The sequence below is a fragment of the Jaculus jaculus genome, chromosome 14 (genome assembly GCF_020740685.1).
Source record: "Jaculus jaculus isolate mJacJac1 chromosome 14, mJacJac1.mat.Y.cur, whole genome shotgun sequence".
Classification (NCBI taxonomy): Eukaryota; Metazoa; Chordata; class Mammalia; order Rodentia; family Dipodidae; genus Jaculus; species Jaculus jaculus.
The window spans coordinates 1,854,279-1,867,003 of NC_059115.1; the positions used below are offsets into that span (position 1 = coordinate 1,854,279).

Genomic DNA, 12,725 nt, shown 5'->3' on the forward strand with positions numbered 1-12,725 from the left:
CTTAGTGAATTCCAGGTCAGCCTGGGCTAGAGTGAGACACTGCCTCAAAAATATTTTTTATTTTATATTTTATTATTTTTAATGAATATTTATTTATTTATTTGACAGAGAAAGAAGGAGAGAGATAAAATGGCACACCAAGGCCTCCAGCCACTGTAAACGAACTCCAGACGTGGGCGCCCCCTTGTGCATCTGGCTAATGTGGGTCCTGGGGAATCGAACCTGGGTCCTTTGGCTTTGTAAGCAAATGCCTTAACTGCTAAGCCATCCCTCCAGCCCTTTATTTTTATTTATTATTAGAGAGAGAAAGGAAAGAATGGGCACACCAGGGCCTCTAACCACTGCAAACAAACTCCTATGCATACTTCATCATGTGCATCTGGCTTACGTGGGATCTGGGGAATTGAACCTGGGTCCTTAGGCTTCACAGGCGAGCACCTTAACTACTAAACCATCTCTCCAGCTCTAAAACATTTTTTTTTTGTGTGTGTGTTTTTTTCAAGGTAGGGTCTCACTGTGGTCCAGGCTGACCTGGAATTAACTATGTAGTCTCAGGGTGGCCTTGAACTCACGTAGATCCTCCTAACTCTGCCTCCCGAGTGCTGGGATTAAAGGCGTGCTCCACCACGCCCGGCTCTAAAACATATTTTTTAAAAGTGTCTTTCTCCGTCACAGAACACGGAAGGGGCAGATCCCAGTGCTGCAGACTGAGTTGTACCTGAGTTGTACCACCTGGTGGGGCCACATGTGCTGACACCCTGGTGACCAAATTAATCCAGAGTATGTCAGAGTGTAGGCAAGTGTGTGGTAGACCCAGGTCAGCTGCCTGCCAGGGCTCCAGGAATACTGTTGGCCAGGGTTGTGTGACAATATACTAAGCTTTTGTTGTTGGTGGTGACATTTTAAAGTCTGCCTAAGGACAGTGGGCACAGGTCTATATTCAGGTACTTACTGGGCTCTTGTGTCCTCAGATAGCTAAGTAAACTTTTTTTAAAAATACACACACACACACACACACACACACACACATACACACACACACACATATATATATATATATATTTGAGGTAGAGTTTCAGTCTAGTCCAGGCTGACCTGGAATTCACTATGTAGTCTCAGGGTGACTTCAAACTCATGGTGATCCTCCTACCTCTGCCTCCCAAGTGCTGGGATTAAGGCATGTGCCACCATGCCGGGCTAAGAATATTATTATTTATTTATTTATTTATGAGAGAGATAGAGAGAGAATGGGTGTGCCAGGGCCGCCAGCCACTGCAAACAAATTCCAGGTGCATGCACCACCCTGTGCATCTGGATATGTGGGTTCTGGAAAATCGAACCTAAGTCCTTAGGCTTTGCAGGCAAGTGCCTTAACCACTGAGCCGTCTGTCCAGCTCTAAAAATATTCTGACTTATTTATTTGCAAGCAGAGAGGGAAGGAGTATGTGTACTTGAGAGCCTCTTGCCCCTGCAAACCAACCAAAGATGCATGATCCACTTTGCGCAATCATTGTTTACGTCCGCACTGGGGACTCCATCCTGGCTCGTCAGGCTTTGCAAGCTAGCGCCTTTAACCACTGAACCTTCTCTCCAGCCCACTTAATAACCTTCCTAAACCCCAGGGTGGGGCTCATCTGTAAAATAGGCACACACACCATCCTGCTTCCCAGGGCTCTGTGAACATTAAATGAGACCCTGGCCGGGCGTGGTGGTGCACGCCTTTAATCCCAGTACTCAGGAGGCAGAGGTAGGTGGATAGCCATGAGTTCGAGGCCACCCTGAATCCCAGGACAGCCTGGGTTAGAGTGAGACCCTACTTCGAAAACTTAAAAAAGAAAAGACTGCACGCTTTTAGCATAGAATAGGTGTTCAATAAATAATGTCTATTTTATTATCATCGTCATTTTTATTATTCACAACATAGTGCAAGGTTTCCCTTCCCCTCACTCCACCTTTGAAAGGTCGGCTTCTGTCTCTCCACACCGCCTGGACCCTTCCTTCCTTCTGTCCCCCTCATTTACATACCTCCACTAGCCCCGCCCCTAGCCCCGCCCCTTTCCCCTCTCCCGGCCCAGGTTCAAAGGGGCAGGAAGCTCATGGTATAGACCGGTGGGATGGTGGCAAAGCCCACGTGTTTGGGGGTCACACTGATGTCCTGGGGCGCCTTTGGGGACTTGAAGCGGAAGTTCTGCATGATGGTGGTGAGGAAGAGGAAGAGCTCCATTCTGGCCAGTCCTTCCCCAAAGCAGTATCTCTTTCCTGAAGAGAGGAGGGGACAGGATGCCGGTGAAGCCTCACGCTCATGCCAACCCGTCCACTACATTCCAGCTCAAAACTGGGAAGAGGGGGCAGGACTGCGGCCCGAGCCCCTCGGGGAAATCTCCCATCTTCTACTTGTGGGGGGTTTGATCCACGCCAGGCTGTAGGAAGGGTAAACCCACCCACTACATTCTCTCCCCGCAAATCCTCCTCTCAGATGTGGCTGCTTGGCAGCCGTGGCCTTTCCAAGGGTCTGAGGAATTGGTTATGTGAACAGTGACCGGGCCCTCTTACCAATGGAGAAGGGTACAAAGGCGTCACTCTTCTTAAACTGGCCCTTGTCATCCAGGAAGTGCTGGGGGTTGAAGTCTCTGGGGTTGGAGAAGAACTTAGGGTCTCTCAGCACAGAGCCCAGCATAGGAAACACTTCAGTGCCCTGGACAGAGGCAGAAGGTGGACTTGATAAAGTAGATTTAGAGGTGAGTGTCTTGAAAGGCCATGGGGGGGGGGGGATCGAGAGAGCTAGGGGGTGTCCCCGGTGAAGAGAAAGGGAGGGCATGAGAATTGGGGGAGGGTCCTCTCAGGCAGGGACTTTTGGGGGATAAAAGGTTAGTTTCTCAGAGACAGGAAGTTTGGGGGGCAGGTGGGCTCATGGTCTCTGAGCCAGGAAGTCTGAATTTCGGGTTAGGATGTGCACCCTGTGTCTCTCAAGTCAGGAGGTTTGGGAGGCACTGGATTCACGCCTCTCCAGGCAGGATATGTGGAAGTCCTAAGGCAACAGAGATGTAGGTCAACGAGGCTGGTGTCTCTTGAGACTTGACAAGAGACGTGTGGTGTTGAATCACCCCATTCTGAACCCAAGATGTAGGAGCCTCAGTGGGAAGGAAGAGGAACGTGGCGCTACAGTCTATAACTGGGAAGGTAAGATGGCTTATGATGAAGTCTGGGGGTCCCAGGGAGCGAGTTTCAGATGACTAAAGGACGGGCAGGGCAGTACCTTAGGGATGAGGAAATCCCGAAACTTGGTATCCTTGGTGACCCTGCGAGCCAAGCCCATGGGGATCATGTCTCCAAATCTCTGGATCTCATGGATCACGGCCTCGGTGTAGGGCATCTTCATACGGTCCTCAAACTTGGGCTGCCGGTTTTTGCCAATCACTCGGTTGATCTCCTCGTGAACTTTGGCTGAGGAGAGGAGGACGCGTTTAGCTAGCCAAGAGTCTCACAGCACGAATGACAGTCCAAAAATGTACGGCAGGACGGATGCCAGGGAGTACTGTAGGATACTGTAGCCCATCCGCAGCGGACGTCTGCCGTAGGCATTGCTGGAGACGGATCCTGGCAACTTGGGTAAACTAGAATCACATGGGAGCTCCAAGAAAGGAAACCAAGGCAGGGCTCTGGGAGAAGAGGCGCTAAGTCCTTTGAAGTCCCACCACATTTTCCCAAGGGTGGGGGGAATGAATGAGTGCATGCCAGCACAACTTGCCACTTGCAAACCAACTCCAAATGCATGTGCCATTTTGTGCATCTGGCATTATGTGGGTAGTGGGGGGGAAATCGAACCTAGACCATGAGGCCTTGCAAGAAAAGTGTCTTTAACCATTGGGCCATCTCTCCAGCCCGTCCTTTGGAGTTCACATGAGCAATTTGCCAGTCAGTCAGGCTCTACGAACACACACACACGCACGCACGCATGCATGCACGCACACACGCACACACACTTTTTGGTTTTTGGAATTTTAACAAATATATCTTATTTATTTATTTGAGGAGAGAGAGAATGGGCTGCCTGGGCCTTGAGCCATTGCAAACAAACTCCAGATGCATGTGCCCCCTTGTGCATCTGGCTTACGTGGGTACTGGGGAATGGAACCTGGGTCCTTAGGCTTGCAGGCAAACGCCTTAACTGCTAAGCCCCTGGCTTTTTTTTTTTTTTTTTTTTTGAGGTGGGGTCTCACTCTAGCCCAGGCTGACCTGGAATTCACTATGGAGTCTCAGGATGGCCTTGAGCTCACAGCAATCCTCCTACCTCTGCCTCCCGAGTGCTGGGATTAAAAGCGTGCGCCACCACACACCAGCTTGGAGACATATATATATATATATATATATATTTTGTTTTTAATACAAAGTAAGACTTAGCAGGTAGCTTTCCAGATGTTCCCTGTCTGTTCTGTGTGTCAGGTTCCCTGAGAGAGGTGGGGTTACTCGGAACGCCTTAGCATCTGTTCTGCCCCCTTCCTCCCCCCCCCCCCAGCCTTACCCTCTACGTCAGGGTGCTTCATGAGCAGCAGGAAGCCGTAGCGCAGGGTGGTGCTGACCGTCTCGGTGCCCGCGAAGAAGAGGTTTAGCGTGGTCATCACCAGGTTCTTCATGTAGAACTCCGTGTTAGGGTTCTTCTTCTCCTGCAGGGAAGGGGCGCATTCAAGTCCAGCTCGCTCTCCATGCTCCGGTGACCTCTCTGGGAAGCTACTTTGCTCGGGTCGAGAGACCAGTTGTAAAGAGACACCCTGGATACGCCAGGCTCTCTCCAAGCTCCGGACCTTTGGTTCTATCCAAAATGTTCAATTTTTTCTTTTTTTTCATTTTTCAAGATAGGGTTTCGCTCTAGCCCAGGCTGACCTGGAATTCACTATGTAGTCTCAAGGTGGCCTCGAACTCACAGTGATCGTCCTATCTCTGCCTCCTTAGTGCTGGGATTAAAGGCGTGTGCCACCACACCAAGCTTTTCTATTTTATTTTTTTTAAGATAGGAGAGAGAGAATTGGCACATGAGGGCCTCAGCCACTGCAATAGAACTCCAGACGCTTGCGCTACCTAGTGGGCACGTGCGACCTGGCACTTTGCCTCACCTTTGTGCATCTGGTCTAGGTGGGATCTGGAGAGTTAAAGGTGGGTCCTTAGGCTTTGCAGGTCAAGCGCCTTAACTGCTAAGTCATCTCTCCAGCCCCTATTTTAATATATTTTTAAATTTTTCATATTTATTTATTTATTTGAGAGAGAGAAAGGGAGAAAAAGAATGGGCACACCAGGGCTTCCAGCCACTGCAAACGAACTCCAGATGCATTTGCCACTTTGTGCATCTGGCTCTGCATGGGTACTGGGGAATCGAGCCCGGACCAGCAGGCTTTGCAAGCAAGCATTTTTAACCACTGAGCCATCTCTGTAGTCTCCAAAATGTTCCTTTAAGTCACTGCTACTTAGGAAAAGATAGAAAACGCCTCAGAGAAATAAAGACAGAGATGCCACAGTGGAATGAGTCTGGGACAACTAGATGGCTTTTCTGAACCAGACACAGGATTTTAGACAGCAGTGTTCTATTCCTTACTTTAAAATCTTGGACTGGAGAGATGGCCCAGTGGCAAAAGGCACTTGCCGGCAAAGCCTGCCAGCCTGGGTTCAATTTCCCAGTGCCCACATAAAGCCAAATAGACAAAGCGGCACATATGTCTGGAGTTTGCAGCTGCCAAGAGACCCTGGCGTGTCTATTCTCTCTCTGCGCGTGTCTGCCTCTCCCTCCTTGCAAATAAATAAATACATTTAAAATCTTAAGACTTCTTGTAGAGAAAAATATAAATAAGTTAGGTGTGGTGGCACATGCCTTTAACCCCAGCACTTGGGAGGATGAGGTAGGGGGATCGGTGTGAGTTCAAGGCCAGCCTGAGGCTATGTAGTGAATTCCAGGTCAGCCTGAGCTAGAATGAGACCCTCCCCTGAAAAACATATATATATATAAAATATATATTTACATTTATATAAATATATAAATATATATAGACACACACACACACACACAAATGTGTATGTGTTACAAATAAAATACTTTTTAAAAGCCACTGCCTGGCCCGTGGCCTGTAGTGTCCCATCATGGTTTGCATATCCACGTCGTCCCCCGTGAATCAGGGCTCAGTTATGACTGGGGACTGTGGGATTATGACAATGGGACCAATGGGAATGAACGACCCGTCGCTCACCCTGCCCCCCCCCCCCAGCTCCATCCTGCCTGGCTCCCTGGCTCCGAAGCTCCTTGCACCCCGACCCTTTGCCCAGCTCCTGGCCCGCACCTCCTGCATGCGAATGAGAAAGGAGTCGATGAAGTCCCGCGGGGAGTTGGGGTCCAGGGTGCGCTGGTTGTGCTCCACCTTCTTGGTAATGAAGTCCTCCAGCCCCTGCAACTCCTTGAAGGCCTGCTGCTGTGGTCCCGGCAGGTGCCTCATCACCGAGGAAAACATTTCATAGAGCTGGCGGGGGCGGGCGCAGTTGGAGAGGAAGGACGTGAAAGGAAGAAAGTTGTCAGTTAGTGGACACAACGCAGTGGGCATGACGCCCGTCTCTAGGCTGGGAAGGCACGAGGCTCAAGCTCCTGTCCAGGCAGGGCAGGTGTCCAGGTAGGGCTGGACAGCATCATTGATCTGTTGCCACCTAGGCTGTGTCAGGGCTATTGTCCAAGAATTTCGAGGAGACGGATTGGGGTGCACAAACGAGTTTCAGGTATCTGGGGGAGGCTACACTGGAAGATAGGTTGTTGGGAGGGGAGGGTGTTACCTACGCGGGTGTATAGGCGTTTAGGTGACAAGCTACAGACAGCTGTTTATGTACTTAAAGGATTTGGTTTAGGGATTTCCCCTTCCCTTCCCTTCCCTTCCCTTCCCTTCCCTTCCCTTCCCTTCCCTTCCCTTCCCTTCCCTTCCCTTCCCTTCCCTTCCCTTCCCTTCCCTTCCCTTCCCTTCCCTTCCCTTCCCTTCCCTTCCCTTCCCTTCCCTTCCCTTCCCTTCCCTTCCCTTCCCTTCCCTTCCCTTCCCTTCCCTTCCCTTCCCTTCCCTTCCCTTCCCTTCCCTTCCCTTCCCTTCCCTTCCCTTCCCTTCCCTTCCCTTCCCTTCCCTTCCTTTCTTCTTTCTTTTATCAAGGTAGAATTCTCACTCTGGAACTCAACTCTGTAATTCCAGGCTGGCCTCAAATGAATTTACGTGGATCCTCCTACCTCTGCCTTCCTGAGTACTGGGATTAAGGGGTGCGTCACCATACCAGGCTGGTTGGAGGGATTCTGACAGCTGTTCCAGCATTACGGGCTGGTGCTCAGGTGTCACCCTGTTTAGTTATCCCAACGGCTAGATAGAGGTGGGCCTGCTTAGATGTGTGGGTGAGGTGTGTCAAAAGATGCGTATTTAGGTGTTCGGGGGACGTTATTGTCCAGAAATTCCGTTTGGAGTTTTTGGTTGTGGGCTGCGCAGGGGGCCCTTGTTTACATAGGATTGCAGCGGGCCGGGTCGGGACACATTTGAGGAGGTTTGGACAGACCAGGGTGGACTGGATTTTGCAACACTAAGCATTTCCGATATTCAGGAGGGGGCTGAGCTAGTCCCCACGTTTGGGGCTGGGAACATTTTGTTAGAGATTAAAGTAAACAGGGACCAGGGAGGGGCGGGGAGCGCAGAGCTGAGCGAGGGTGTCTGGCGCGCTGGCCCAGTTTCCAGGAGGTGACAAAGGTGACCTCGGAGATTATGTATGGGAAACCTGTCCAGGCGTTCAAGAATGGGAGCTCGTTTCCAGGGGACCCCCTCGTCTGAAGGAAGATGGCAGTTTGGGGGCCCCCGGGCTGGCGCGGCTCACCTGGCCGGTGGAGGTCGCTGTGAACTGGAAGCTCCCCAGCATCATGCGCAGCAGGGACAGGAACTCCGGGTCCTCATAGTCGAAGCGGTCCCCGAAGACGATGGAGCTGATGACATTGGACACCGTCCGGCTCAGGTAGAAGGTGGGGTCGATGAAGGCGCCTGCGGGGAAAGGGCTGGCGCAATCACTTTGGGAGGTGGGATTCCCTCCTACCCCCCTCCCCAGCCTCCATCCTTTCCCACTGCATGCATGCTCCCGGGGGGGTCCAGGCACGCGGGACCCCGCTCACCGCGGGTGGCCCTGAAGGCCTCGATGAGGAAGCCCGCCTCCTCCTGGATGCGCTCCTCGATGCCGCGCTTGCCCACGCCGAAGTCCCGCAGCGTGCTGATGGAGAACCGGCGGAGCTGCTTGGCGCGCTCACCCTCGCTGAAGGCCACGCCTGGGGCAAGGGGGGGCGGGGTGTCGAGTGGTCACCGTGGAGAGCTAGGTGCTGGATGTGCAAACGCAAAACCCAGCCTCTTCAAATATATATATATATGCTGAAGAAATGGCTTAGCGTTTAAGGCGCTTGCCTTGGAAGCCAAAGGACGCAGGTTCGATTCCCCAGGACCCACGTTAGCCAGATGCACAAGAGGGCGCACGCGTCTGGACTTCGTTTGCAGAGGCTGGAGGCCCTGGCGCCATCCATTCTCTCTCTCTCTCCCTATTTCTCTCTCTCAAATAAATGAAGAAAAATAAAATACACACACACACAGGACTCAGGAGGCAAAGGTAGGAGGATCGCTGTGAGTTTGAGGCCACCCCGAGACTACATAAGTGAATTCCAGGTCAGCCTGGGCAACAGTGAGACCGTACCTGAAAAAAAACCAATATATAATGGGCTAGAGAGATGACTTAGCGGTTGAGGCACTTGTCTACCAGGTTCCACTAGCCAGAACCCACCTAAGCCAGATGCACAAGGTGGCCCATGTATCTGAGTTTGTTTGCAGTGTCCAGAGGCTCTGGTGTGCCCATTCTCTCTCATATATCCTCCCCTCCACCTGCCTCCCTCTCTCAAATAAGTATTTTTTCTTTCTTTCTATCTTTTTTTTTTTTCTTTTTTGATTTTTTTTCCAGGTAAGGTCTTACTCTATCCCGTGCTGACCTGGAATTCACTATATAGTCTCAGGGTGGCCTCAAACTCACAGCAGTCCTTCTACATCTGCCTCCTAAGTGCCGGGATTAAAGACGTGTGTCACCATGTCTGCCAATAAAGTATTTAAAAAATATAAAAATAAATAAAAGGGGCTGGAGAGATGGCTTAGCGGTTAAGCGCTTGCCTGTGAAGCCTAAGGACCCCGGTTCGAGGCTCGGTTCCCCAGGTCCCACGTTAGCCAGATGCACAAGGGGGTGCACGCGTCTGGAGTTCGTTTGCAGAGGATGGAAGCCCTGGCGCGCCCATTCTCTCTCTCTCCCTCTATCTGTCTTTCTCTGTGTCTGTTGCTCTCAAATAAATAAATAAAAAATGAACAAAAAATATTTAAAAAAAATAAATAAATAAAAAATTAAAAGCACATATCCTCCATGCCACAAAACTACATTTAGAGAAACAGAAGAGAGAAAGGCAGACAGGAAGGACAAATACAAGAGAACCAGAGACACAGGGAAGGGGGGGAGGCCAGAGGAGGAGGAGGGGAGCGTGAACACCTGGGAGTCGATAAAACAACTGGGAAGGATTTCATTTATTGATTGATTGATTGATTGATTGTTTTTCAAGGGAGAGTCTCACTCTAGCCCAGGCTGACCTGGAATTCACTATGTAGTCCCAGGGTGGCATTGAACTCACAGTGATCCCAAGTGTTGGGATTAAAGGTGTGTGCCACCATGCCTGGCTAAAGATTTTATTTTTTTTTTTAAATAGTTTTATTTCTTTGAGACAGAGCAAGAGTGAGAGAAAGAAGGAGAGAGACTGGGTGTACCAGGGTCTCTGGTCCGTGCAAATAAAGACCCAATTGCCACCACTGTGTGCATCTGGCTTTATACGGGTACTGGAGTTCGGGGGGGCAGCAAGCTTTACCAACAAGTGCCTTTAGCCTCTGAGCCGTCTCTCCAGCCCCTACGAAAGATTTTAAACTGGGCTTGAGAAGAAAGAGAGAGAGAGAGAGATCATTGCCAGGAGATGCATGGGAATTTGAAAGCAGACCCTCTGGCATCTGGCCCAGGAAGTCGCAAGAAGTGGGAGAGAGTGAAGAAAAAAGAAACTTCAGGAAAAGTGCAGGGAGTGGGATCCCAACAGGGGATTCCCAAGAGGCTGGAAGGGAAGGAGAGCTCCTGGAGAAGACGCCTCGGGTGGGGCGTGGCAGACAGACAGACAGACAGAGGCAGGCACACTGGTGGTTCTGACAATAGCTGACAGAGCCGGAGGCGGCAAGGAGCGGAGGGCTCTGCGCATCCTGGAGGGGACAGGAGGTCGCGGGAGAAGGCTGGGAATGGAGGCCACCTCCTCCGCGTGCTGTCCCCCTCACCGTAGCCTTTGAAGAGCCAGTCGAAGGTGGCCTGCTCGCCTCGCCCACTGAACTCCTCGGCCTGGTCCACCAGGGCCTCCTTCACGGCCTCCTGGCCGCACAGCACCACGATGCGCCGGGTCCCCAGGTGGACGGTGAACACCGGGCCGTAGCGCTCGCTGATCTGGTGGGCGCGGGACGAAGAAGTTAGAGGGGTCAGTCAGTGCCCTGACGTCACACGCTGGGCACTCGTCTTCCAAGCGTGGACAGCGGTCCTGCTGAACGACCCATGTGGTTTTGCATGCCTAAGAATAGCCTGCTTGCTTGCTTGCTTCCTTCCTTCCTTCCTTCCTTCCTTCCCTCCTCCCTTCCCTCCCTCCCTCTCACCCTTCCTCCTTCCTTCCTTCCTTCCTTCCTTCCCTCTCTCCCTCCCTCCCTCCCTTTCTCCCTTCCTTCCCTCCCTCCCTCCGTATCCCCCTCCCTCCCTTCCTTCCTTCCTTCTTTCTTTTTGAGGAATAGTTTTCTTTACTCTGTCTTTATTTTCCTTTTTTTTTTTTTTTTTTAGGTAGGGTCTTATTCAAGCCCAGGCTGACCTGGAATTCACTATGTAGTTTCAGGGTGGCCTTGAACTCATGGCGATGCTCCTACCTCTGCCTCGCAAGTGCTGGGATTAAAGGCCTGTGCCGCCACGTCCTGCTAGGAATAGCTTTCTCTTTCTTTCTTTCTTTTTTTTTTTTTTAAGGTAGGGTCTCACTCAAACCCAGGCTTTCCTGGAATTCACTATGGAGTCTCAGCGTGGCCTCGAACTCACAGCGATCCTCCTACCTCTGCCTCCTGAGTGCTGGGATTCAAGGCGTGCGCGCCACCACGCCCTGTTAGGAACAGCTTTCCGACCTTCGAAATTCCCCTGTCCGCGGGCTGCACTCCAAGCGGATCAAACCCCCAGCAAAACTGGACATCCCTCCACACTCCCGTGTCAGAGCCCATCCCCGCCGCCCGGGCCGTACCTTCATGAGGGAGTTGTACATCTGCTCGGTGTCCAGCTGCAGGTAGTTCCCGATGAAGGGCAGCGGCGTGGGCCCCGGAGGCAGCTTCCCCCTGAGCTTCCTCTGCTTCCACACGGACATCAAGACCATGACGCTCAGGCAGGCCAGCACGGCGGCCAGGAGCAAGCCCGAGGCCAGCATGGTGGAGGTGAGGCTGGCAGGATGCTGGCGACGGCCGGGGCTGGTCGGCCTTTATACATCCTGGGATGAAAGGCTGGCCTTTGGTACCGGTTATGTAATTGTCGCATTTCACCTCCAAGCTCCCCCTCCACCCCCCATGAACTTAGTCTGGGACACAGCCAGTAACCGAGGAGGAGGAGGGGAGGAGGAGGAAGAAGGCCTCAGGGCAGATTAATCAGGAGTCAGTGTCCAGGCTGCATTTTTATCCCTTAAAGAGGAAGTGCTCCAGGGGCCATGTGTGCATTGTGGAGGGGGACGGGGGGGGGGGGGAGGACAGTACCGGAACCCCAGAACTGAAGCCTTTTGGAATACTTGCGTGGCAGACCTGCTGAGCTCTGGGGAGTAGTCCCCATCAGTGAGAAAGGGACCCCAAAGGAATGGACATCAGTTGTCTCTGGTGGGACAAGTCCGTGTTTTCACTGGCACCAGACGGGATGGTGACTAGGAATTTGGGGGTCTTTCCGCGAAGAACAGCTTGGATCTAAGGGGGCATTCTGGTGAGAAGGATCCAGAGCTAGGGGTGAGGCGTGCCTGGAAGAAGGGTGAGGAGTGCCCAGGAAAACCTTCCAGAAAGCACCTGAGCCCAGGTGTGCACACGTTTTAGCCTTGGACCCATGCTGTTTCTTGATGCCCAGAGCCTTGGGGCCGGGAAGGGGGTCTCTATGTGAAGCTAGGATGGACCCAGGAATATCGACTCTCCACGTGTGAAAGGCAGGGACCACCACTGTCACCTTCCTTCCTTCCTTCCTTCCTTCCTTCCTTCCTTCCTTCCTTCCTTCCTTCCTTCCTTCCTTCCTTCCTTCTCTCCCTCCCTTCCTCCCTGTCTCCCTTGCTTCTTCCTCCCTAGCTTCCTTCATCCTCTTTCCCTTCCTCCTTCCTCCCTTCCTAACTTCCTTCCTTCCTCCCTCTCTCCCTTCCTCCCTTTCTCCCTTCCTTCTTCCTCCCTAACTTCCTTCATCCTCTTTCCCTTCCTCCCTTCCTAACTTCCCTCCCTCCTCCCTTCCTCCTTCCTCCCTTCCTAACTTCCCTCCCTCCTCCCTTCCTCCTTTCCTTCCTTTCTCTCTCTCACTCTCTTCTTTTCTTTTTTTTTTTTTTTGAGAGCGACAGACACAGAGAGAAAGACAGATAGAGGGAGAGAGAGAGAGAG

At 52.0% G+C, this 12,725-nt stretch overlaps 1 protein-coding gene across 2 annotated transcripts; it reads right to left on the reverse strand.

Annotated features, from left to right (window-relative positions):
• Nucleotides 1-2,077: 2,077 nt before the first annotated feature.
• Nucleotides 2,078-11,539, reverse strand: LOC123454738 (cytochrome P450 2A13). Of its 2 annotated transcripts, none has more exons than XM_045133881.1 (9): nucleotides 11,360-11,539; nucleotides 10,374-10,536; nucleotides 8,159-8,308; nucleotides 7,870-8,030; nucleotides 6,324-6,500; nucleotides 4,523-4,661; nucleotides 3,257-3,444; nucleotides 2,554-2,695; nucleotides 2,078-2,259 (listed from the first exon to the last, which is right to left on the reverse strand). In XM_045133881.1, exons 1-9 carry the CDS (start codon nucleotides 11,537-11,539, stop codon nucleotides 2,078-2,080), a joined length of 1,482 nt encoding a protein of 493 aa, XP_044989816.1. The 2 variants fall into 2 exon arrangements, with proteins under 2 accessions (XP_044989816.1, XP_044989815.1); XM_045133880.1 differs by having other exon boundaries at nucleotides 4,523-4,664.
• Between the last annotated feature and the right edge of the window lie 1,186 nt (nucleotides 11,540-12,725).

What these genes read in the sequence shown, in the direction of transcription:
- LOC123454738 (XM_045133880.1), bottom strand. Translation starts at nt 11,539, where the DNA reads ATGCTGGCCTCGGGCTTGCTCCTGGCCGCCGTGCTGGCCTGCCTGAGC. An exon ending in TGTACAACTCCCTCATGAAG is followed by an intron (nt 10,537 to 11,359) that starts GTACGGCCCGGG and finishes CGCGCCCACCAG; the next exon opens with ATCAGCGAGCGCTACGGCCC. An exon ending in GGCCTTCAGGGCCACCCGCG is followed by an intron (nt 8,031 to 8,158) that starts GTGAGCGGGGTC and finishes CTTTCCCCGCAG; the next exon opens with GCGCCTTCATCGACCCCACC.